The 25,675-nt window shown below is 42.7% G+C and overlaps 1 protein-coding gene across 1 annotated transcript in view; it reads left to right on the top strand.

Moving 5' to 3' along the window:
* Positions 1-25,675, top strand: part of pcdh19 (protocadherin 19) — a 53,551-nt gene that overhangs the window by 5,239 nt on the left and 22,637 nt on the right. Inside the window, 2 exon segments of the mRNA XM_022214152.2 lie at positions 695-1,022; positions 24,276-24,334. Coding sequence (XP_022069844.2) covers positions 695-1,022; positions 24,276-24,334 — 387 coding nt within the window.

The raw sequence follows: 25,675 nt of genomic DNA, 5'->3' as shown, positions 1-25,675 counted from the left end.
TCCAGAGTTTGAGGTAATGCAGATGGTAAAAAACATCATGCATTATGTGGAATATGTCTAGTGAGGTTTGTAGTCATCACTGTAGAGTACTTAGCATCTGTTCTCCTGTGGAAAACTGCAAGACTGTGCTAAGAATGGATATTTCCCCCAGTCTGAGGATCCTTTGATAAAACATGGCTGTGTTGCTCATTTGCTCTTATTAAAGTCAAAATACTCAGTTCAAGTTTGCAGCAGCCACAGAGAGCAGCTAAATGAATTTGAATCTGCAGTTCTCCTGCACTCCATATTGCTAGTGGGCTCGCTTGGTAATGAAAAAAAATGGAATTAGTGTGGGCTGTGTGCTTTGAATATGATTGCATATACCGGTAGTGCTGCTCAGTATCAGTGTGTTCTTCTGCTTTGCTTCTGTGGTTTTGGCATGTTTGCATATTGTCTGCCTGTTTGTGACATGTCGATTGTTGAGCATGCAAATGCAAACAAACAAGAGATGACAGCTCCATTGCAAGCCGGGAGTGGGAAGTCACTTAGGTGTGCTGTTCCACCCCTGGACAGAGGCAATGAGCCTTTGTCTGACACCCATGGTCGAACAGCGCCCTAGCTGGCATGGTGGGCGAGGGTTTTGACCGTGTGGGCAGGGAAGAGGAAGGCAGAACACTGCTTTATTGAGTCTGTTCAGTTTCTTCTACTTGCGCAGGGTGGCGGAGTACTCATATGGCAACCAGAAGAAGTCCAGCAAGAAGAAGAAGCTGAGCAAGAATGACATCCGCTTGGTGCCACGAGACGTTGAGGAGACAGACAAGATGAATGTGGTGAGTTGCTCATCTCTCACCTCCTCGCTCAACTACTTCGACTACCACCAGCAGAGCCTGCCGCTGGGCTGCAGGCGCTCCGAGAGCACCTTCCTCAACGTGGAGAACCAGAACTCACGCAATGCAGCTCCCAACCATGGCTATCAGCACCCGTTCACGGGGCAGGGTCACCAGCAGCCAGACCTCATCATCAACGGCATGCCACTGCCAGAGGTGAGATACAATCCACTGTGCTCTGTCCTTGATCCTTGGCTGGGCTGCTTTTGTTTGTCAGGGGGTGAGTAAAGGGGACGATTGATTTTAAAATGGATTCGCATGATTAAATGCAGTGTTTTAGTAGCGGTGAAGAAATAGTCACCTTTGTGGAGTTTTTCTTTAATCATATTTATTAGGTCTCATTGATTCAACTAGAATGTAAATGTAAAGATGCTGCTGTAATGCTCATTAGCTTCTAGCGAGTTTTAACATTCCACATTACCAGAGGATGTATAGTGTCAGTGAAATCTTCGTCTGTTATTGATGGAAAAGCTGAGCTATTTGAAATGGCAATATGTCAGTCGATCTGAGTGGAATCCTTCAAGGCATTTCAAAGTGCCGAGACACTGAAGCTGACCTGTGATGAGAGCGCTTTGCCAAGCAGAATTTGGAGGCCTGACAAAGTGGATTATTTGGCCTTTCTTCCTCCACTTGTTTTTTTTTTTTTATATGTGTGTGTGTGTGCTGAGCTATTGCAAAAAGAACAGGAGTTTGTGCACCTGCCAGAGGAATTGACCCAGCTAATCAGCTCCACCACACATCATTTCAGGTGCTAACAGAAAGAATAATCATTGCTTAAATCTGTATGTCATCCATTTGGCTGCAATGTTACCGCATGGCTGCTCTGCACAGCCAGCCATTGAATTATCCTGACATACCATGCATGGCTCCAGCAGAGCAGTGAAGGTCTGACTTGAAAGACTATTCAAGCTGACAGGTGTATGCCGACCAGCTGATCTTTAGTTTATAGATTTTTGTATGTATGAACTCGACTATTGGATTCTCGTGGCAACCGCCCCGCTTTTTCCTCATGACCCACTTCTCCTTGATCCCATGGGAAAACGGGACATTTATGTTTGTGTGTGTGTGTGTGTGTATGTGTGAGAGAGAGAGAGGAAACGTGCATCAGCGTGTGTGTTTGTATGAGAATGTGTGTCATGCTCACTCAAATAGACAGCAGCAAATAAGCTCCAGCTCCATGTACACATGCACACACTCGCTTGTAATTGATGAGTCCAATCTCCGTTTGACATTCAACGAGGAGAAGGTGGGGGCGTGGGGTCTGGGAGTGGGGGTCTTAAAACAAGAAGCACAAGGTGGATATTGATATATTGACCGGATGATCCAGCGAGATCCAGGCACCGATGGATCCTGAGGGGTCAATGAGACCTACTTACAGGCATGCTGATTTACTGGGCCTGTCTGGTGTGTGTGAATAACCCAGGTGGAAAGAATGAGGAATGCTGTACGCCGTTATCCTGTGGTGTTACGCGATCGTCGGAGGCAGAGGTGGGGGGATTCAGCAGGTACACGCAGTGACCCGCATGCTGTGATTGTGTTTGCTGCTCGGTCGCGCTACACATGTCTGCATCCTTTCTCAACCAAAAAAAAATGTGGATCTGAGTACACGAAGATATCACCTAAGACTGTAAAAATTCTCACGCAGCAGCCTGTCTTTTTGGCTGGAGCATTCAGTGCAGAATGAGGACACCCTTTATTTGTTTCGGCTAAAGAAAAAAAGAGGAGAGGGAGACGGATAGGGAGAAAGATTGATTTTGATGATTCCATATGGAAAGCTTGGAGTTGCCTTGATAGAGCTGTGTGAGGGCAGATAGCGAGATAAGGAGTGAACGAGGGTGAATCTGGAGTCTTAGTGCCAGGTGTCTGAGCCCCGACCACATTTTCTCATTTTCTTAGAGGCAGTTGATTGGCTTGATGGAGGCTGGGGCTGTTTAGCATGCAGCTTCCCTCTCGCTCCTTCTTGCACTTGATGTTGACAAACATCTCTTTGACCCGGCCTCTGCACATTTTCTCTGGACTGAGAAGAGAGAGCGTGTGTGTGAGATTGAGAAATTAGGGAGAAGCGTAGCGAGAGCATGCCTTATCCTCCAACAGAGTAACCCAGCAAGACGACAGTGTTTTTTTTTTTCTCCTCTCCATTGTGACATTTGCAAGACACAGAAGCTATACAGTATGTACAAATGTTGCCCTTAAATAAAAAATGTTTTCGGTCTAATTACAATGCCATTTATAGCACAAACAAACAACAGTGAAATGACTGATAATTGCTTCGTCACAATGAGCAAGCTTGGGCTTGAAACCACTTGACTCCACAAGTCCTCAACCCATATCCCATTGACTGGCTAGGACACACGAGTGGCTGCACTGTTGTGATTACTGAGCCTGCTTTGTCCCAAAAAATTGTTTTCATCCTGAGGGCAACCTCATAATTATCCATGATTCATTTATCCTCGGCAGAAGAGCTTTTTGTTTTTACACCAGGGCACAGTAATGTCTCCTCGTTTGTTTATTTTCCAAATGTGTAGTTTCAAATTATCATAGCGATCACAGCGTGGTCAGATTTGGTTTGCTAACGGAGGCAGAGAGGATGTGGGCCCCGTGTCTATTTGTAATTTATGTTTTTTTGATCGATACAAAGTTCTCCTCTATTGTTGGTTTATGTGGGGCAGAAAGCATCCTGCTTATGTCGGAGCAGCTGGAGTTGAGCTTTTCCTGTTTCAGACAAAGCACACATGCACGCGCACGCACACACGCACAAGCACAACAAACTTAGCCAAGATAACAGTGACAGGTCTCCCCAAAGGCGTCATACCTGCAATTGCATTGTGTATATTGTATTCTCCCTTGTGAGAATGTGTACCAGTATATCCCTCCTCGAACATCACTGTCCATTGTTTTGGAAAGCATCAGCTATGAGATGTTTGTTAGACCTGCCTGTGGTAGCACTAATATGAACACTCACTGGAGAATAGAGCTGTCTTCCATGGCTTAATTATAGTGAATCACTTGGTGGGGGAGACAATTATACAGTAACGGAATGGCCTTTGGCTAGAATGTGTTTTTGAATTTGTAATGCGTGCTAAGGCTTCTCACACCTGTGATTCCAGATAATGAGCATAGCAGGAAAATGAGTTATCTTACTTTATCGATCGGCCTTATTTAGGTATGAGAACGATCATTTTTCCTTCAGACAGATGATAAATTAATCAGAAAAACGTGATACAATTAGGAAAAAGGTGGTTGTGCATTGCACTAAATGGTGTGAAATGTTTAATATTTAATCAGGAGTTCGTTTCACAAGTTTATTCAGTTGATAATTGAAGCAATCATCCTCTAGGCACTCACCTCGCTACTTCTTAAAGTATCCTGTTGATATATAAGCCTTAGGAATACTGTATTGTAATGTATACCACATTGTCAGATCCCAAAAAAATGGACATGCATTATGTGTTTGTTTGTTCAGCTCTCACAGTCAATCAAAGGATGCTAAATGAGAAAGAGAAGATTGAAACGAAACAACTGACAAGGGATCTCGCCGCACCCGTCTTGCTGTTTTTCCCCGTTAGTCAGGAAGATGTTTTGATATTGCTGTAGGAGAGACAACAGGGAGTGGTTCCAGCAAGGCTGCACATCCCTCGCTATCACTTCACATCAGGACAATATGCATGGGAGCATTCAGACGTGTCATATTGAGCATGCAAAGTAGATGTCATGCTGTCAGTACATAGTACACATCTGTTGAAACTGCCAATCTCCCCCCACACACATACTCATAAATACACATGCACACACAATATTTCTGATGGAGTGTCGCATTTGTTTGAAATATGGGCTGTGACATTATCATTTACATCATTATGACCTACTCAGGAATCTAACAGAAGGAGGAATGGGAAGTATAATCCAACATTTTTGATAATCAAACTCTGTTGTGATTCTGCATTTAAAGTATTCTTTTAGTGTTGTTGTGATATTGTCAGCTCTATTTCAGATATGGGTGGCTGTAAGTGTTGTAAAGATTTCCTTGGTAGTTTGTCGTTTTATGTGATGATCTCACAGGACAGTTCCAGTTCGAATGTCACAGCTGTTCTTCCTAAGTGTAGATAGTTTTAGAAAATGTGAAATAATTAATATTTTCCCTACATTTCAATAGCTTTTATTTTTTACTATATAGAAAAATTTTGGAACTTTTTGTTTTTGTCAAAGGAAGGCTGCAGATTTTTTGAGCAGGCATCCGAGCTTCATTTTCAGTTTGTCTCAGTAGACTGGATCTGGCAAAATCAATTAGCTTTGTTTGTTTTCTTCAACAAGCTGTGATTGACAGAAAGTAGAGGACATCAGTTTTGGTCGAAAGTGTAACTGGGAGAGAACAACATGGAACAGAGAGAGGCAGAAATTGGAAATGAAACTCCCTCTCAGCTCTCATGTTGTGGCTGAATGCAAGCAGCACTGCAAATGAAGGCAGCTGGACGTTCTTTCAAAATGCAAAGGTTCACCATCTGATATTAGCTCTGCAGTATCCGACTGTCAGTCTTGTATGTTTGTGCTTATTGAAGGAGAATAGAATGAATGAGTCTGACATTTTCATTAAATACACTAAAAATATCGAGTCATGGGTCCGCATTTACAACCGGATAACGAGTAGGGGTGGAATAATAAAAAGAGATTATTCAAATAGATTTGAATTTAGACAGATTTTTTCAAGAAGACATTTCAAAATAATGAAATATTGTCTTTATATTTTTTCAAGGCAATAGTTATTGGATATGTCATGAAATTATTATAAATTCTGCTTACATTACGAGAATCTATACAACTTGTAGGCAGTGTCTTGGAGAATATGCTTTATAGAGGAAATATATCCAGACTTTATAAGGATCAAAACTTCTTAAATTCTGAGCTATTTGTTGGAGGGTAATCATAGTGAGAAAGTAACAATAACCAGTATGGAGATATTGTGCAATAAGGGAAGGAATACATAAGTGCTTGATCTTAAAAGTCAGAGTTTTTTATTTATTTTTGATCTGTTGGAAGACTTGGAGGTGTAGGTTGCATTCTTTAAAGTCTCCCCTTTTCAAAGCATTTGAAAAAGAATCATTTCATCTCCAAAAGCTTCAGATGCGCACTGATTGAGTGGCAGATGAACCTGTTAATTATTTAGAGAGGTTATTTGTAAGGCAGAGACTTCAGAAATGCTCCGCTTTTCAAGTGTCAGTGTTTATAAGGTGCCTTATAAAGTGTCTGTCAAAAGTAAATTAACAGTGTGACAGTGATGTACTCGGTGCCCTCTTATAACATTCCTCCGCTGGCTCCTCCCGTCCTGTTTAACACGCGAAAACTGGGGGAAGCTGTGGGTGATTGAACGACATTACTCAGCAAGATGGTTTTCAGTTCGTGTACAACCAGTGCTGCTTTTACACTTGGTTGGGTTTTTATAGCCTTGACCCTAACCCGAGACGTCCCATCACTGCATGTCATTCTTGATGTTGCAGAGGTACAATGAAATGACATAACTACCCCAGGGAGCCAGTCAGAAGCATCCAGGCCCGCCGGGTTACCACCCTCTCGTTGGGATCAGAGCATCCAGCCAAAAGAGCTTAAGAGTCAAAACACATGAGCGACGGCGTCTGATGTACACATGTCACTGTATGTGTCCTTAACTGCATGTGACTTGCACGGATTATACAGACGGAGTTATTCTGTAGAAAAATGGCAAGGCCTGGAAAACTGTGGATGGCGAAAGAGAGAGAGGGAGAGAGATCTATTTATAGTACGGCAATGATTTTCCTCAACCTGTATTGTTGCCATCTGAAACATGTTATTTTTCTCTGTAAAATGCAATGTTAGGATGCGGAAGAGGTTTTATTGCACAGATCATATTAACCTCTACAGAAAGCAATCATGTCACTTTCCTATTGCCTGTAGAAGATGCGGATTTTCCTCCTGAAAAACAAATATTACTATTATTTCAATGCACTTGCAGATAGAAGAGGCGGAAAAGTGACTGTGGTGTGAGTCGAGGTTTTGCAGCACTTAAACCGTCTGCTTAGAATCTCGACAGTCGAGGATAAAATCATCAAAAGCCTTGAGAACAGCAGCTGCAAGAGACTTCAGTAGATGTCAGCAGACACACAAAAGTGCACAGTAACACTGAACTAAAAAAGTGACATCATATGGTTACAATCAACTTAATCAGTCTTCTACTTATTTGAGACAACTTGGCTTTAAGATATCAGCGTTGAAAAGAAACATACACCTTCAATTACTTTAAAAGCTCGACCACACTGAAAGAATTAGGTCTGTTGTAAACCCACTGAACATCAAAGCAAAGGGGACTTTTGTGGAGCCAAAAATAGTTATATAATGGAGGAAGTGGTCGAACGATTTATGTTCTAGGGTTTTTACTGGACACGTATCTAAATGCAAAAAGGGGTATAATGGCACCGGGCTTATAGGTTGATGAGTCCGCGCGTAAATGAAAAAGGGCTAAATGGAGTGAAGGAAATGGACATAGCGATGATGTTTATCGCTGGGGAAGGGGACATCATTACGCACCTTGTTAAACCCTGCAAGCAATGCTGCGTGGACGTAATTACCCATTTAAATGAGTTTCCTGCAGCGTTGTTTTTTTTTTATTTCTCAAATTAAACTGTCTGACACAAATATGCCACGTTTTGTTTTCTTTAATGGAAATCCTTCGACACTCAAGTTCCAATGTAGAGGAACATAGAGGTGTGGGAAAGTACCATCAGCACAGATTTATTAAGCCATTCTGAAGTTATCGCACATTTTGTAGCTGAGACTCCTGCCGTTCTTTAAGTGGGAAAGCAAGACCATCGCAGAGTTTTGTAGAAAGTAAAGCCACAATAGTTAATGAAAGTCTGAAGAAAACTTTTGACAAGAAAAGGCTCCAGGAGGAAAAAAAAAAAAAAAAAAAGAAGAACCTCATCTCTCATTAATGCAGATTTTGCTGCCTGTGGTGGAAATGCCTGTATTTACATTAGTATAGGAAAGAAAAGGTCAGCTTACACATTTAAAAACACAAACCCTAAGACTTGTTATGACCAGGAGTGAAATCTATTTGCAGTGTGAGCTCACAATACTATATTTTTTCTGTTGCATTCAGTGCGTGTCTAGAGGAATGTGCCCACCTCCGTCCCCGAGGCTTAGGAATATTAAAATAGAAACATTTGTACAATGTGTATGGGCATGCACTGTAAGAAAACATCGACACTCCTTCAATATATGAGTCCCTCCTTGCAGATAAGAATAACAAAAGACCTGGCATCCATATTTGTGGAAATTATTTTCTTCTTTTCTGATCTGTGATGGAACAACAAAACCAGAATGTTTTTCAGAAAGTAAGCAAAGTGAGAAAAAAGTAATTACAACTCTCCTGTAATGACTATTGTGTGCGCCAAAACTATTTTCCATCTAAATGTGCAATGAGAAAAGGTATTAATTAAAATTCATGGATATCAGGCTTGTAATTTCTTCCACTGTCCAGTCTTCGTTGAACTGCAGGTTGCCAGACTTGTTACCATATTGTTAGGAGAGTTCCCAGGGCTTTCTCCTGAGTGCTGATGCTTTGCTTTTTGAATGATGGGGAAATGGGGGAGGGATTCTGTGAAACATAACAATACTCGGTGTGAATGGAAACTTTTCCAAGCAGCCAGCTCTGACACCAGGGAAGAATGACCTTTCCAAGTGTCCTGTTTTTTGCCTAAAACAAAGAGGGAGCAGGAGGATGTTAGTTAGCATTTCTCTCCCCCCCTCCTCATATCAGATTAAATGTCAACTTCTGCATGCATAATTGTAGAATGGAAAGGAGGAAGACTTGAAGTGAACCAATTTGCTGGTGGATAGATGAATCCTGTTTTATTCACTGCATTGCAGATATTGTCACTGTACTTTCAGTGTCTTTAGTTTAGTCATATGTGGATCTACGTGTTGGGGCTGCACCTCGTTTTACAGTAATTGTACCATCGAGTGAAACTTAATTCAGCTGGAAACAAAGCAATTATCCATTTGTCACATGTCTGCCTTTTTTAAAAGAGTTTTAAAGGAGGTGGAGCAGACAAAAGGGAGCAAACGTCATTGTGCTGCTCACACAAATGCTGCATTATACCTTTGTTTCGTTCACTCCAGCGGTGGAGCAGCCTTTCCTGCTCCTTCTCCTCCTTTCATTTCAGCAAATTCATACAGTGCTTTTGTTTCTAGACATAAACCTGGATTTGCATTAGGGAGTGCATGTATGGGATGTTTGATGAGCACAGAGGCTGTTGGCAGGCGAGCCACTATAGCAGCAATATCAGCCGCCTCAGAGGCATGCAGCAGTATGGCTAGAGGAGCAGCAGGGTAGCGTAATTGTGCATTGTTCATCCACAGAACAGAGGCAGAGCATGTAATGAGCTGTAGCATTTTCACCCAGCCAGCCTAATGGGCTATGACCAAGTATAGGCCTCTCAGAGTCCTTGCATTCCCTCTGCCCTGTGTGGCCAGAGTCTTGGGCCTCCTCTTTTCTTTTCTCCCGCTCTCCCATTCTTCTCTGCCTGATCAACGTCAGCCATTCCTTCACCCCTGTTATCCCTCTCCTTTATCTCGGCTCCTTTAGCCATTGTCCCCCTGTCTGAGGAGATGGTGGGACCCCTAATGTGTTCAATGTGTGGCTCCTTTTCTCATTCATGATGTCTCCCCAAACCTCTGAGCAGTTGGTCCGATTCAGGCTGACATAAATCAGAATAGCTCATTGATGGAGCGCCGAATGCACTGTGATTACATTAAAAACCCAAACCCTGAATACAAGTAAAAGTTCAGGAGGAGAATCTGCTGATGTTAGTTGTTGGGGATTTGTTGTTAGAACTCGGCTCATTTTTCTATCAAAGGCTGTTTTGCATTTTGATTATCTAGTTTTCCTGAAAGCAATTCAGGTGGGCCCGTTTCACTTGGGTTTGTTTTCCTGGGATTAAGGCTTTTCAGAAATGGCCCAGGCATATTATTTACACCCATATCTGGTTTGTAGGGAGGCGGGAAGCCATTTCTTTGCTTGAATGATACCAGGTCAAGTTGGTAAGACAAGAATGTGCGCAGGGGAATAGATTAGATATCTACTCTGGAGCTTGAAAGATGAAAATTCTACTAATAGTTCTCATTATTATTATTGATAATAGTTGCTATTGCTTTGCAAGGAGCTTGACAACCACCTTTCTCGCATCTTTCTACTCTCTCACAGCATCAGACAATAATATTCAGGGTTCAGTCGTCTGGCTGTGGAGCACAATGGGACATGAGTTTTGACTTTCCCCTCACGTCCACAATTTGACATAGCACTGCAGAGGCAGCCAAGTTAATGAATGAAAAGCACTTGGCCTCTGTCAGGCTGCTCTGAGTGCAGTAGGTTCCCCAGTAACCTCCTTAGTTCAAGATTAGCTGTTCCCAGTTCAGTTTTATTTGGAGCTAGTGAGTAGGGAAGGCAGCATGTCTATACTTGTTAAAGGGAAGATTGCTTATAATCTCTCTGCTTTAATAACAGAGATTGACTCCTCCTTTGGGGAGCACGGCAGGAAGGTCACTATGGAGCTGAGTTCGAGGGCTCTTATCTCGTCCAGGGATTGTAATATCAAAGCAGGCTGTAATGCATTCATGCACAGTGTAAATATTTCTATTACTTTTTATTACTTTTCTAATTCCTTGAATTTGCTACACTTTATGTTTATGTAACTTGTAATATTTGCTTTGTTTAAAAAAAAAAGTTTGATCCTTCTTTAGAAATGTTGCACTTGTCAGCTTTATGCATCAAGACACTGTCAAATTCCTCTCATTTAAAAAAAAACTACTTGGCAATAAATCAGATTCTGATGTATTAAAATAAATGCACAGTACATGCATGCACACGAAGGAACTTCAATACTGCAAGGGAACGCATGTAGCTGCCCAAAATGCAAATATTCTTCTTAAAATAAACATTTATAATTTTTTTTTATTGCACATTTAAATGCGTTTAGAGTGGGAGTTACAACTCTATCTATTCATTTAATGTGAAGATTTATTGGCGAGGAGAGACATGCAGATTTAACAGATATAATGTTTTGAATACGGAGCTTTAGCAGTGCTTGCATAAAGATTTTTTTTCTTCCTTTGAATAGAGTCGGACTAGTTGTTTCCAACAGTTTACCTCCAGTACTAAGTTAATGAGCTTCATTAAACACGCTGAAATGAGAGAAAAAATGGTAAAGAAGCACATTTCTCAAAATGTTAAACTATTCCCTTAGTTTATTATTGCATAAAGGTTTGTTGCCCTTGATTAGATTAAATATTCCTGAAAAGCAGAATCCAGCCATAGCTCTGCTTTTTTTTTTTTTCTCTTTTTTGATTAACAGTTCATAGTGTTGTTCATCCCAAATGTTAATGTGGGGCTGCCCCCTTTTTGTCTGTTCATGATAGGACAGCAGACAAAATACCAAGAGTGCTGGGGGAGGACAGACATGGGAGTAGTGTTCTGACTTTTCATTTGTTCGCTACCCAGTAATGATTATTTTAGCCTCTAAGCCCCAGATTTGGCCTTGTTTTGCGGTGGGAAGCAGCATCAATGGGGACAGAGCAGCCTTGCCCTGGCTGAGAAGCTTGTCTGTGGCTAAGCTGGTTGGCAACCAGAGTCAGGTACACAGCATGGAAGACATTTTGAGTGTAGTCGCAGGAGGTCAGCTGGGAAGTGAGAGGGGACAGAGAACATCTGAATGTGAACTTTAGGCGGGTTTTTGCTACTGTGTTTCCCCCATTACTTCGTCTGGTGGCTGATTGAGAAAATTTTCTAATTATAGACTTCCAGCGTTTGCCTTATTTGTCGCGCTGGTAACAAGCCAGTTGCCAGCTTGCATGAGCAACTGCAGAAAGCTGACTTTTGGTTTAATTTGGAGGACTAGCTATAATCCAGACTAAGTCCCTTAAAGCTGAAGCCTCCCCCCTCCCTCCCCCCTCCTCCCACCCCTGCTGGATTACGGGAGTGTCTTTAAAAGGATAAGGACCTGCTTATCACTGCTTCCCTCAACACTTGTTTGGGACTTCAAATGTGGGGGAGGATGCTTCATCGTCACCCAATGTGGCCAGTGTGGATATGAGTCATTGAGATTAGGCATCTGACAACTGAGATCAATGATAATCACAATTTACGCTTTTTAAACCCCCACGTTCACAGAGACATATGGATCTTAGCGTATGCCTCTGCTCCAGCCCCAGTGAATTTTATCAGTAAGTTAAATCTAACTGGGGGAAACTGCTAAATTCCACATCTTAGCAGCAATTTATCAGTGAAATTCGTATTGCCTTTAATCACTTTCACACATATATATTAATTTACTATTTGATGCAACGACTTCAGCTTTTACTGTTTAAAAATGTGTATTTAAAGCTTCTGAAATATCAAGAAGAGTAAATGCTTATATAAACTGACCTATATTTGTTCCTTTATTTAACAGTGTCTCAACACTTACTATTAAATTGAGAAGTTATTTTCTTATCTTATTAGTGCAGCATCATAGTGATGGTTTTGTAGTTTTTCCTCATATTTTTTGAACATGAAAATATATATGAATAGTTTTTAAAGGTTTCAGGATATCACTGCTTCTGGCCAACAAATTTTGTAGCACATGAAAAACAAAATTTGCCATTTTCACACAGGATTTGTGAACAGACTAAACATCTGAGACATTAAATGTTGATTAGTAAGCTTAAGATGGGCAAGAAGATTCTTTTCCCCCTTTAAAAGCTGACTCTGTCGCCTTGTTTCCAGTTTTTAATGCTAAGCTAACATACACAACAGATGTGTATAGTATTGATCTTCTAGTATTTTATTTTTAATCTGCAAAACAAATTAAAGCATTTACCAACGCATAGAACTGTTACCTAAATGTGACACAGAAATAAATGTAAATCCAAGATGGCAAGAAATTAACATCAAAATTCCAAAACACCACGGTTTTGTTGACCGTAATGAAAGCTTTTTTTAAAATGATATTTAATGAGCTGCTCAGTTCAGGTGACAGACAGAAGCTGTATCTTAAGAGAAGCTTTGAACCAGTTTGAGGTTCTTTGTGACACTCACTGCTAAGGAGGTGTTGTTGAGACTCGTGAGACAATTGTGTGTGTCTCTGTGTTTCAGCAGGGAATGGAGACCAATCTAGCACACATGAGCATATGTGTTATTTGAGATGCTATATTTGAGGGTGAGGCCGTTACTTATGTCATCTGGTGTGACGGTGGCAAGGTGAGGGAGCGGTGCGAATTCCTGGTGGATCCGGGCTGCGAACCCTGAGCTCTTAGTTTAGGAGCAGTCTGGGACTTGCAGAGAGAGCAAAGCCACATGGGGAGGGCATAGAAATAGAAGTACCTTGGTGTGAGTACTTGTTTACCTCTGTGTCAACATTTTTGACTCAGCTCATTAACCTGTGCACTTGGGTGGATCAGAACATCTCTCGCGTTCTCTCTCCCCCCACTCTCTCTTTCACAATTAATAGTGATAGCTAAGGGTACGCATAAACACATTAAACTCAAGCTAATGAACAGATACAACAACGGGGTTACGGAGCAGCTATCACACCTCAAAGGCAGCGAATCGATTTCAGCTGATCCCCGTTCACAGATGAACCCTGTAGCACTTTCCTCAAATCTAATCATGGATCCATTTAAACTGCGTTAGCTGGGAGTCTACTTGCCATTAAAATGGGTTTTCAATTCCTATTATTTTGAGAGCATTGGTTAAAAAAGAAGCAAATGGAGAGCTAAAGTAACAACTCTGTCTTCCATCTCGGAAAGACAGAAAAGCAGAGCAGTTGCCACATTCATGCTCTCCCCTCATCTCATCCCATTACCCATGCAGCCAGCATCCTCTCTAAATTGTTTTGCATGACCTTTGCTACAGTAGCTCTAATTATTACCATCACACAGGCCCTGTAAGGCACACAGCTAATTATACTGGATTTATCTGAAGGGACATTGGTGCCATTCTTCATAGGCATGTCTTGGCTACCGTCAGTGCGGGTGATCTAAACCCAGAATAAGGTTAATTTGGGTAATACAGTAATAGTAATTAGAGTCACAATAATTACAAGCATAGTTGTAATAGCAATGAAGACCAGCCTATTAGTAATAAGGATCCAGATGAACTCACTAGCCATATGCAGTACCTTATGTAATTGAGAAGAACGGCATTGCCAAAAAAAAATGTTAAAAAAAGAGTGAGGGTGAGAAGTGCTGTGCGATATGCATAATGACATTATTACGGAGCCACATTGTTGCTGTTTCCTTCCCATGGCTCAGAATTGATGTTTGACAGTGGTAGTTGAAAGATAAATTTTCAAAGGCATTGTGGGATTATCCGTTAATGTAGGTACCAGGACCTCTAGTCATTGCATCTCATAAAGAGTTGTTACTAGAGGAAGCAATATTTTCAAAGCTCCAACATGAATGAAGAAGGGCAGTTGGAGCCGTCTTTTGGCTGGCGGGCAACTCATGTAATGAGCCTAAGAGGGTTCCAATTATTCCACTTGCGATCAAAAAGGAGAAGGAGATTACTTCTCTTGCCTCTTTTTTCTTTGACATTTTACACAGTAACATCTTTTGATAGGGGCTGGGGGAGAGAGGGAAAAACGATTGCCAGTGAGTGCCTGATAGTCTTGAACGGGCTCCAGCAGTACAGCCCTTTCTGTCTGGCGAAGACAAGGCAATGCACACATTCTTTTATTTATTTAATTTTTTTTTGGATGTGTTTGTAATAAAAACTACTTTTCCCAGTGCATGGTACATTAGCTTTCTCTCAGACTATGTCACCTGCACAAGACAGAGAGGAAGCTTTCGCATGACCGCAGGCTTTGGCTACAGCAGACTTGATGGCTGATCGCTGCCATATTTTTCCACAGAGCTGTTGTAAATTGTGAGGAGGCATGTTGGGTACTCACTCACTCTCTGCAGTTGTTTTCCCCCCTCTGCTTAACAGTGTAAGTCATGTTCAGCAGAATACAAAAGGGAGTTGAATTATTTGATTGTGTACAGATTTTTTTCCTCTGCTTTTCCCAGATTACAAGTAAAAGCACATTAAATGCCTGGGGGTAACGAAAAGGATTTTTCCACTATAGGACATCAAACTATATCAGCCCAGGAGAAATAGATGATGAAAACAAAAACAAAAGACAAATAATATTATGTACCACTGCACTGAGACAAAGAGAACTCCTCCAATCTGCATCAGCACAGATAAACATCCACCCCTAAGATATGTTCTTGCTAGATAAGAGCTTAGTGTTTGCAACACACACAAACACGGGCGTACAAGCGCACGCAGCGGAGCTTTGATAAGCACCAAAATTACTACATGTTGTTTATGGTGGCAGAACAAAAGGATTCAAGGTCTTCATTTCAAGAAATCAAGGCATGGAAAGGTGGATGCAGGGTCTAAGATGCATGCCAATTGGATAGATTTGACTTGATAATATAGGCATAATTAGGGGGAAACAAGATATGTGCTCAGGTGTGTGTGTGTGTGTGTGTGTTTGTGTGTGTGCGTGCAGGAGATCTGAGAATACAGTGCCTCGCTTTCCCCTGTGAATCCACTGCAGGGGTAGGAGGTGCAGCTCCACCGTCTGTTGCTGTTTTCCATGACCCCGTCTGTCCCCCCGCAGTGAAAAACGATGTTTGCCCCCAAAGAAGGCCCTAATACAAATTAAATTAAATGAAGTCAGTGTGGCTAATCCCTGTGTGTTTCAGCTGCGAAAAAACACCCCCTCTACCGCCCCACCCCCCCTCACGAATGAGTGGGTCAAGCCTGCTGCATCTGGACCCCTATGCACTAGTCCTGCTCTCAAGCTGCCAGACTCCCAGTCCCTGACGGAGACGACAGCAGGCCTCGCTCAGACTTTCTGCCCTGCTGCCACTGTATATATTTATGTATGTGTGTGTGTGTGTGTGTGTGTATGCGTGTGTGTGTGCTTTACTGTAAATTTGTGTTGTGTTGCTCCCTCTCTGACTCACATAGTCTTTATTCCCCTTTGCTTGCTTTGCCTGTGTGTCTGCATGTGTGCATTTCTTTAAAAAAAAAAAAAAAAAGGCTTATTCGTGTTTGTGAGTGGCTTAAGCATTTCACACATATTTCTGTCTTTTTCTCCCTTCTGTTTGGATTTTTTTTTAAATTTACAGTTAAATATAAAATACAAAGGATCCGCATGTTTACATCTCTCAGACAATGTGGTAAACAGTAGTAGTGCGATGGAAAACAAGCAGTAGTGTGGGACCCCAAGCATTAGATGTTGTTTTGTTCTGCCTGTGCCCTGATGGCGTTCTGTCGTAGTCCTGTTAACAAGCTGGATTTGCAGATGCGGTGGTGATGTGCAAGCAGCTAATACTCTACTGTCAATCCCAGCACTGACAGCTGCCTAGAAGGACCGTCCCAAATATTATCACCAGATGTGCTTCACGTTGAAGCACCAGTAAACAGGATCAAAAAGCTAACCAGGCTTCCGTGACTGGATCACTGATCGGAGTAGCCTCGCTGTGACGCAGGCTGAAAGATCTGGTAAATGAAAAGCCCCCCCCTATTATACGTACTTTGGCACCGAGCCCAATCATCCACCCCCAAATTGAGCACCAGCACTGATTTGCGAGACAAAGTGCGTCAACTGAGTTTTAGCAGCTGGTGTACACAGATATTGTGTTTAGGGGGTTGTGGGTTAGGAGGGCGGGCGAGTTTTTGATGAGCAGAAGCCTGGAGTACATGTTTTGGTGTGTATGCGTGTGTGTGGCAAAAGTGTGCGCATTTGTGCCGTGCGTTTCAGACCTGAGCACCTGCACACATGCCCTTTGAAAAGCTCCATCACCCCTCCATCCAGCCAACACGCAGTGTAAACATGGTTTGTTTGAGCGAGTGGCCTGGGGTTGTTGGATTAATGAGCGCTGATGAAGTTCCACTTGTATCCTAGGTGCTGCCTCCCTATTTGCTGGAGTGGCTGTGATGTGGTAGTGTGTCTGGAGGCGGTGACTCATTCCCTTTACCCAGTGTCAGATTAAGGCATGTCAATAAACAGACCCACTCAATCCATCTCCGAGTGACTGCATCCGCTCACAGAGCCTCCCAGTCTGTAATGAGCTGCTGCAAATCTCCATCCAACTAAAATGTCTGGAAAGATGCCTTGTCACAGTGAGCAAGAGGAAAAAAAGGGAGAGGGAGGGCGCGAGAGACAGAGAGACTACAGCAGCACCGATGTGACTGGCAGCCACCTTTAAGCAGCTGAGAAAAAAATCGTACCGAGCCGTGCTCCACCATGTTGTAGAGTGCAAGCTGATCTGCTCCCAGCACAGATTCACAGATTTCTAATTCCTGCCGTCCTCGTGTGCATTGAGTTAATCAAAAATTAATTCTAAGTTTACTGATTTCAAAAGTGACTGAAAGTTATGCTGTTTATTCAGTTGCTGCTCTCATGTAAGCATTTAAGGGGGAATGTGTTTACATAATCTGTAGTGTTGCTGAATGTTTATTTTTAAGGCCCAGCCCAGGGGAGGTGGGAGAAACCTTTGGGAATATCTTGTGCGCTAATTTAGCGTGCCCCCCCCCCCCCCCTCCTCTCCCCTCCTCCTCTCCCCTCCCCCTCCCCCTCAACACTGGCTAATGTAGGCCACAACTGAGGAGAGAAATAGCTTTCTAGTAATTCTTTCAGAAAAATTAAACGACTGCTAAAAACATGTTTGTAATGCTTCCTCCCAGGGGGCCGGAAAGCCACAAAACCTACCTGGATTAGACGGTCCCCCTTAACATTTCCGGAGTGTATTCAAAAGAGTCACCACCTACCTCTCATGAGGCGCCATGCACACATTAACGGATTTTGGGATGAGAGGAGTGTGAAAACTTTTCAGTCTGACATCCAAATTAAAGAAAATCCCTCAAGACTTGCCTAAAGGGGAAGTTCCTGCTATTTGAGTTTGATTGGGCTCCACAGGCTTTAGGAAAAGTAAGCCGATTTCTTTTAGGAAACAGCGTAGATAGTCGAGCCTTTTTCCTCCCTCCCACCTTTTTTGCTCTGAAAAAGTGTGAATCCTAATGTCACGGAGATACGCAGGTTCCCTTTCTGATCTGCAGATAGCATAAGTCTGAAGACTGGAGCGCTGAACAGGTGTTAAGTGAAACATTATCCGCTCCTCTGTTCCTGGTTGACGCAGTGGACCCCTATTCATTCTAAGTGGACGCGATAACTCTGTCTGAAAGGCTTAAAAGCAGCAGCCTTGTCTGTGCACACAAAGACAAAACAAAAACACAGACCCAGGAAGCCACACAGCTACCAACAGTTTGAAACATGTTGGGCCCGAGCAGTGATTCCCTGTAAGACAACAGCTCTGACTTAAGCTTCTTTAGCGTCAGCCGACTCCGCTGGAATGCAGACGTCTGCAGAGGGGGCCTATTATTTAAAATCTTTTCATCATGCTGAAAGGGAGGGAAATAGCTTTGACGTTGAGAAGCTCATGAATAATGAATGCTGTTTCTATCAATGTATGTATAATTAATCACATCTCTACTAACTGGACTTCTGTGGAGCCTGCAGTCCTGAGTGACATGGAGACTGGTCTGGACTATTGTCTCTGTTACAGAATAAAAGACAGCCGCATGATGTGCAGTTTTCTTTGTGGGTGTGCTACACAGGTGGAGCGAGCAATAGCAGCAGCACTTTGGCCTTTTTCCTCACTTTACAAGAAGCGGGGTGGAGGGAGGTTGTTTTTGGTCTGAATGGACAAATGTTTGTTGAATTTCACACAGGAAGGCGAGAAAAATGAGGCGGAAATGCAGGCAGGAAGTTGTGTTGTGTTTACGGATCAGTTTCATTGTGTTTCAGAAAAGCTGTTATTTCGTTTGTTCCAACAATACTGAACACTTGTGGTCAGAAATACAAGAGAGACCCCATGATAGCTTTTTAATTCACCCAGTTTATTTCATTTTTTTCTGTCACAGAGATTTCAGAAACGTAGAAAGTGCAGCAAAGCAGGAAAGTCTTTTAAAAACGTTCCCTCTGCAGAATCACTCACTTTCATAACATGATTGATTTCCAAATGGGCTACTGGGTTTGGGGTGAATTGATGGGTGATGAAGTGAAATGATGCAGAGAATGTGGCAGCTTATTTGTCACACGTGTACCCCTCTGTCACAATTGATTGTGTATAATTTGAGTTTGCAGGGGAGCCAGTTGATATTAAATGGTAACAACTCTCTGTATTCATCACGGCAGGCCCCTTTTAGCAGGCAGAAATAGAAAATGTAATCTCATCCACAACCATGGCTTTGCCTCAGGCACTCTTTCACCCTTTTTACCACTGATCCTCCCTCAGGGGCCCTACCCTCTCTAAAGGAAGAGGGAAATCTATAATCTAGCAGATGGCAGAGGGTCTATGGGAAATTTTATAATCAGGAAGAAGGTGGTGACCATCAAACCTTTGCCCTCACCGAGGAAGAGGGCAAAGGCTTGGTGGTTGGAGAGGGTTACTGCATCCAAGCAGCCGAAGAGCGTTTCTGCCTTCTTACATGGTAAACAAAAGAAGCCCACTCCAAACAGGTGCATTTATAGTCTGCGTCTGTGACGTGGGTGTCATGCAGACTGAATCCGAGCTGCTGCTGGGTGCAGACCCAGAGGCGAGGACGTCGGGCGCCAGCACAGACCTGCAAGTCAGGGATTGTTGGAGCGGTGCTTTTGTAGGGAAGTGGGAAGAGAGAGCCTGTGTGTGCAAGAATGTGAATGTGCAAGAGGCTCAAAGTGAAGCATTTCTTTTCATTCTCGCAGTGTATAGGATACGAAAGGTAGACCCACACATACTCCTCTGCATTCTCACCGGCAAAAAAAATAATGACATGAGAGGACCACATGCATCTGCCAACAGCCGCTTTTATACGCTGACCATCTTTCATCTGTTGCAGTATTTGCTATAATTTCCTTCCACTCTCTTACCCTTTTTTTTTACCCATCTCTGCTCTTTTTACTTTACAACAACCAAACCTAGCAGGACAATGAAACCTTTTGTTGTTCATTAATTGCAGCTGGTCTGCACTGTAAACCCCCTGGATCTATCTCTCCTCATCCCTTTGTTTAGCAATGGGATATCAATAACAAGGGACATAATGTGTAACATTTCCTTCCGGGACCGAGGGGAGTCCGTGACCGAGCTGCAGCGACGAGGCACATCCTTAGGCTGCTCAAACACAAAATGAAGCAGTAAAATTTGATCTGACAGATTTAATTGATTCTGTCTAGTCTGTTGTTCTGTTTGTTTAAACTGTGCCTTTTTGTGTCAGTAAGAGCATTTTATGTCCACGAGGAGCTGGCTGGATGTTTTTTGTCGACTAAATTGACGACATTAAGGAGTTGCATCCATGACAGATAGGATCCACTCACTTATGTAATTGACTTTTTTTTCCATTTTGTCTCAAATGGCAACTTCGCTTAAAAGATAGCTTGTAGTATTCCTTGTTTAAGCAAGTTTTAATCTTCTGTAATTCAAAAAAATAGCAATTGTTATTTTCTGTTGTCTGAAAAAATCCCAATAGTCTGGATGCTTTTTAAAACCATAAAAGGTGAAGAAAGAGAAAACAGTGTCTTTAAATTTAATTGTAAGCGCCAGATTGCCAATGGTGACATTTTATGCGTCTTTTACTCAAAATAGCATGTGCATGTCACTGTGTCTGTCCATGTTTTGCTAGCTTGCTTCCTTGTTTAAATGTTATACTGTGCCGCATCAGCCTCGATAATGCATACAGTAGGGCAGCTGTGTGACATTTTTTTTTCTCTTCTCCTCTCCTATCTGTGTGACATCTGCTGAACTTGTCGGGTGTTTACTGGTGTAACAACTGGTGTCTTCACTCCCCCACCCCTCCTCTCCTCCCTGGTGCTCTCCATGCCCCCACACAATGAATACACTTGCATCCAGACTACAGAACCAATTGTCACGCTGGGAGGAAGGCAAATCAAATCTTACGGCAGCAACTAGGCGAGGAGATTGCTTTTCCTCTCAGTGGCAGAGAGGCAAGTCCGCCGTCCCTGTGCCTCGGCTTTTGCTGGAGAGAAAGAAGCGAAGGGGTGAAAAGGGGGAAAAGCAGGGCTGCAGGAGCTGGACTGCACGTCTTCTGCAGGTCAAATCTCAGCCATTTCCTCCCATCTTCACCATCTCTCGCTCTACACTCTCTTTCCACTCCTCTCAACGCTCATCCTGACACTACCTATCAGTCATCCGGTGACCGGGGACTACATTCCTGCCTCCAGTTCTCCAGATGAAACGGAACAATAATTATGGGGATAGAGTGGCTCTGGCCGCCAAACTGGGGCCGCTCAAATCACAACAACACATTGTCCAACCTGATTAAGTAGCCATTTGTGGCGTTCTCGCTGTAGTTAAGCAGTCCTCATCCTCTTGCCTGAAACTTGACCTCCCAGCAAGATATATTGACATGTCCTCCAATTTGAGGTCGGACAGAAATGTGGGGGAAGACATTACATTTCTTTACAGGAAGCCCAGGCTAATGCATCCGATTCTCCCTCAGAATAGGCACTTTTGAGTGACTCATCAATGCCCAAGGTTATGCCCTCACATGATGGCTGTTTGTTTATTACCACTGACAATTTGATAAATAGAGAAAGTAGAACACCTTTTTTTGATTAATGAGGAGCTAAAGTGGTGCAGAAGAACTGGAGCAGAAGAGATGGTGATTCAGAGCAGCTGAATAGTATGAATACTATGAAGAGCCTCCTTTGGTTGCTCCTACTACACCCTTAAGAGGGCTCTATGTTAAAAAAAATGCCTGAGAGAGGATTGCATTATGGAAAGTACAGTTCCATTTCAGGACAGGGACAGCTTCAGAGCGGGGGCATGCTGCCTTCCTCTCGAGGTCATGCTCACACAGAACATACCAACCAAACCAATTACAGGCTGCAGCCGGAGTGACATTCACGAGAAATTTTCTATCTTGTCTTTTAAATGAAGTTTCCCTCTTGTTACTCATGCCTTGCATTTTCATTAGACTCTCACTGGATGCGTAGTCACTGTAGCAGATGAGGCAGTTTAATTTGTATACACTGGGACCAAAGCGGAGCACAGGTGGAACACCAAATTATGCATATACTGAACATGACTGCTATAGCAAATACATATTATTCTGTCTGTCTAATTATCCATCACCGAAGTTTTACAGATAGAGTTGTGCGAAGGGAAAGACATTGTTAATAAAACACCACACATGAATTTGTAAAATGTGGCATAATTTACAAATGAATTAAATAAAAGTGTTAATCTTTAATTAATGATTAATCTGAGTTGCAGTATGTTGCCACTACCGTTACCTTTGATATTTAATGGAGTCAAGCTGAACGGGAACAAAAGGAGTCAGGGCTAATACAAAAGAACAAACACTGTGTGCTCCAAATTATGGGATAATAATAAAATGTTAATTGAATTCCTTTTTATAAATTATCTCCTCTATAGTAATGAGTTAAAGTTTAATTAGGGGTAAATGGTAAAAAGGAGATGGAATGATGCTAACCTTCAGCGCATAAACATGTTGCATCATAATTTCAAAAAACCCCAATCAGACGCCTGCACTGCATTGTTGCTTATCATCATGCGATGTTTCTGCAAAAATAATGAGGAGCAAAGGGGGTGAGAAGGCGAGCAACAGCTTATCTAATGATTCGAGCTAGACGTATGCACATTTGAGAATACGAGAAGATGAATATATACCTCTAATATACGTACAGATTCCTGAACCCCTGCAATTGAAGACACAATACCGCTATCAGCATCAGTTAAATAATAATGCCGCACAGCATGCATGTGCTGTCTTTGAAGCCATTTGAAAATGGCATCAATAGCAAGAAATTGAACAAACAAGGACATGCATTTGGTAGCAAAAAAAAACGAACTCTTACATTTTTCATAGATGCAAACAGGTCATGGAAGCTATTTGCCAGAGGTAAACACGGCACATTCGCTGCTGTGTGATCTGCCAGCATCGTTTTTATTTATTTATGTGTTTATTTGTTTATTTATATCAAAAGAGATCCAAGAAGATTGGGACTAATGTTTGACATTTCCTCTGCTCCCCCGTCCCCCGCCCTGCACACACTCCGCTGCATTGTGGTTTCACTACCAACGCAGCCGCTGAAAAAGTTCAAAATGTTCAACCCCATTAACATCTCATAAGGAGAGTGTTCGCACAGTCGCACACTGAGTTTTAATCCAAATCTGTTTGGTCACCACGTATGACAGCTGTGCGGGGCCACTGCTACCCCAACAGCAGGCTCGTGTCAAATGTGTAGCTCACTTGATAATCAGCAACTGTGCTGCAGTGGCGGCATTAACCTTTCCAACCATCAGGGTGACTTTTTCCCCCCCCCTCAAACAGGGCTTTGATATCGGTATTGGAGACTTTCCTCGGAAGTCAGCCGTTGACTCACAGGTTTTATCAGGATACAGTATCTGCACTGTGGAATTTTAAGTGAAGGCTCTGCTTTCTTTCTGTGGAAAACACCTGCATCTTATCAAACTTTGTCAAAAAGGTCACATACTGGCTTTCCACAGGACTGAGAAAGTCCTTTGAGAGGCTTTGATATCCTACGGCCCCTCTGACATCTCCCCGAGTGTGAGGAGATGCTCCGCAGATTTAGGAGGGGCTACCTGCTCACTGTATAGCGACTCCTCTGTACACGTGCTCCTCTCGTCAGACGTTTTCCCTGCTAAATAAATGTTGGGGGAAAAAATGAATGTAGGATCCCTTTGAACTGTGTTCTCTAATGTGGGTCAGAGATCTATCGCATGCATATTCTGAAAGCCTTTTCATCTGCAATTGCGGAGTTAAGATTCCCCTGGTACACTCTTAATTTCATCTACTTCTCTTGCAGTTATTTATTTAATATTTCTACATTAATGTCTTCTCAAACATGGTAAAAGTGAAGAGTTCAGAGACGAAAAAAGGGAAACTTTTCTTCTCCCCCTGTCTGCATGATAGTCTGTCCTCCCTAATGACTCCATTTTAAAGACAGTGGGCTGACCGGCAGTGGAGGGAGGGAGCAAGGGATCGAGAGCAGGGCGGGTGAAGAGGAGAAGAGAGGCTGTGCTCACTGCAGCACTCTCCTCGGCTCTCAACTCCCAGTCAGCCTCTCTGTGTGTGTGCTTTGAAAGAGAATAGGATTCAGCCCTTTGAAAGCCAAGGCTGCTCACCAGGGCCTTTGTGTGAAATAACATTTCTACTGAAAGCCAATTACTGCTAACATTATTTTGGTTGCTTCCATTATTAAAAGTACCTCTCTCTGTTGCCCCCATCGTCACCCCCCACCCCCACCCTCCTCCTCCTCCACCACCCCCACCTGCTCTCCCACCCCGTTCATCACTCTCTTTCAGACGGAGAATTATTCCATTGACTCCAGTTACGTGAACAGCAGAGCCCACCTCATTAAAAGGTATGTCTTGATTAGGAACTGTTACCAGCACCTCATTACCATGGTTATCTGTAATTGTTTTATCTAACGAGTGCACAGCTACCGTTACAGAAGTTTGCGTGTGTTTCTGCATGTTTTTCATTCGGTATAATTGCAATGGGAGGATAAGATTTTGGGATAAATAGCATTACTCAGTAATGCGTTTAGCAGACACTTGTTGAAATGAGCCACAAAGTCATACTTTCAGATTATTAAATTATGCAGAGCAGTAGAATCTGCACGGAATGATTTCTGTATTTACAGATAACCTTATTTCGCTCCTGTAATTTGGTCCATTAGCAACACATGTGGCTCGAATTGCATCACATTATGGCTTCAAACTACTGCGCAGTGGCTAAATGATATGCAAAAAGATTTCTTCTTTGTTTTTCAAGACAAGCTGTTTCATGAATAGTCAATAATTACATTTGTTTGTTTTCTTTTGTGAGGAAGTGAAGGATAAGTGTTTTCATTGTGCATTGCTATTCAGTCTACCTGAGCCAGGATATTGGATAGGGTTCAGCAGCGGGGGTTGGGATGGGGGTCATATAATAATTCCCTCTAGCCATAGAAGGTTTTTGTAACCTCGAAAACAGTTCTCCCTTTCTTCCCGCAGCTATAGAACATTCCAGGTTTTCTTTTGTTTGAGGCCGTCCCAGCTCTTTTGAAAACCCATTATGGCAATTTCTCCCCCAAAAGATTCCCTGCATTAATGTAAACAAGGAGCATTCAAGTGTGGGCCTCTGCAGCTATACTACAAAGAAATCCCCTCAGGAGCCAGGGAGCCTATGGTCTGGGACAGGTGCAATTACAGTGATAACATCAGAGAGCCAGCATTACCTCCACTGCAGTCCTCTCTCCCAGGCTGGAGAATGTGAGGCTCGGGCTGGGGAATGCAGCTACCTTGCACTGCCCTTCACTTCCTCTACCTTTCTTTTTGTTTGCACACTTTTGTTTACTCTCATTTTCTCCTCAGCCTATTTTCCCTCTCCTTTTTAACCTCTTGTCAATTCCTACATGAACTCATTCATATATTTTCTTTCTTCCCCCCGCAAGAACACATGTTCATATATTCACCCCTATTTAGTGTTGTTTGTAAAGCAGAATTTGTTCCAGTGGGATGGAAATCAAATGAAGGGAAATCACGCTGTTACTGTGCAGCTGTTGATTGTGCCTGCACACCCCACCCTCTTTGTTGACTGTGAGCCCCAAACAAGACAGATGCTCAGTTTGTATGCTTCCAGTGTTTCCTACATCCATCTTCCTTCCAGGAATTCCTGATTACTGCAGTACTTGTTTGATTTTAGTGAGTGAGTGCCTCCT

The sequence above is a fragment of the Acanthochromis polyacanthus genome, chromosome 10 (genome assembly GCF_021347895.1).
Source record: "Acanthochromis polyacanthus isolate Apoly-LR-REF ecotype Palm Island chromosome 10, KAUST_Apoly_ChrSc, whole genome shotgun sequence".
Lineage (NCBI taxonomy): Eukaryota > Metazoa > Chordata > Actinopteri > Pomacentridae > Acanthochromis > Acanthochromis polyacanthus.
Note: the sequence above shows the minus strand (reverse complement) of the source record. Positions and strands in the feature narration are given on the sequence as shown.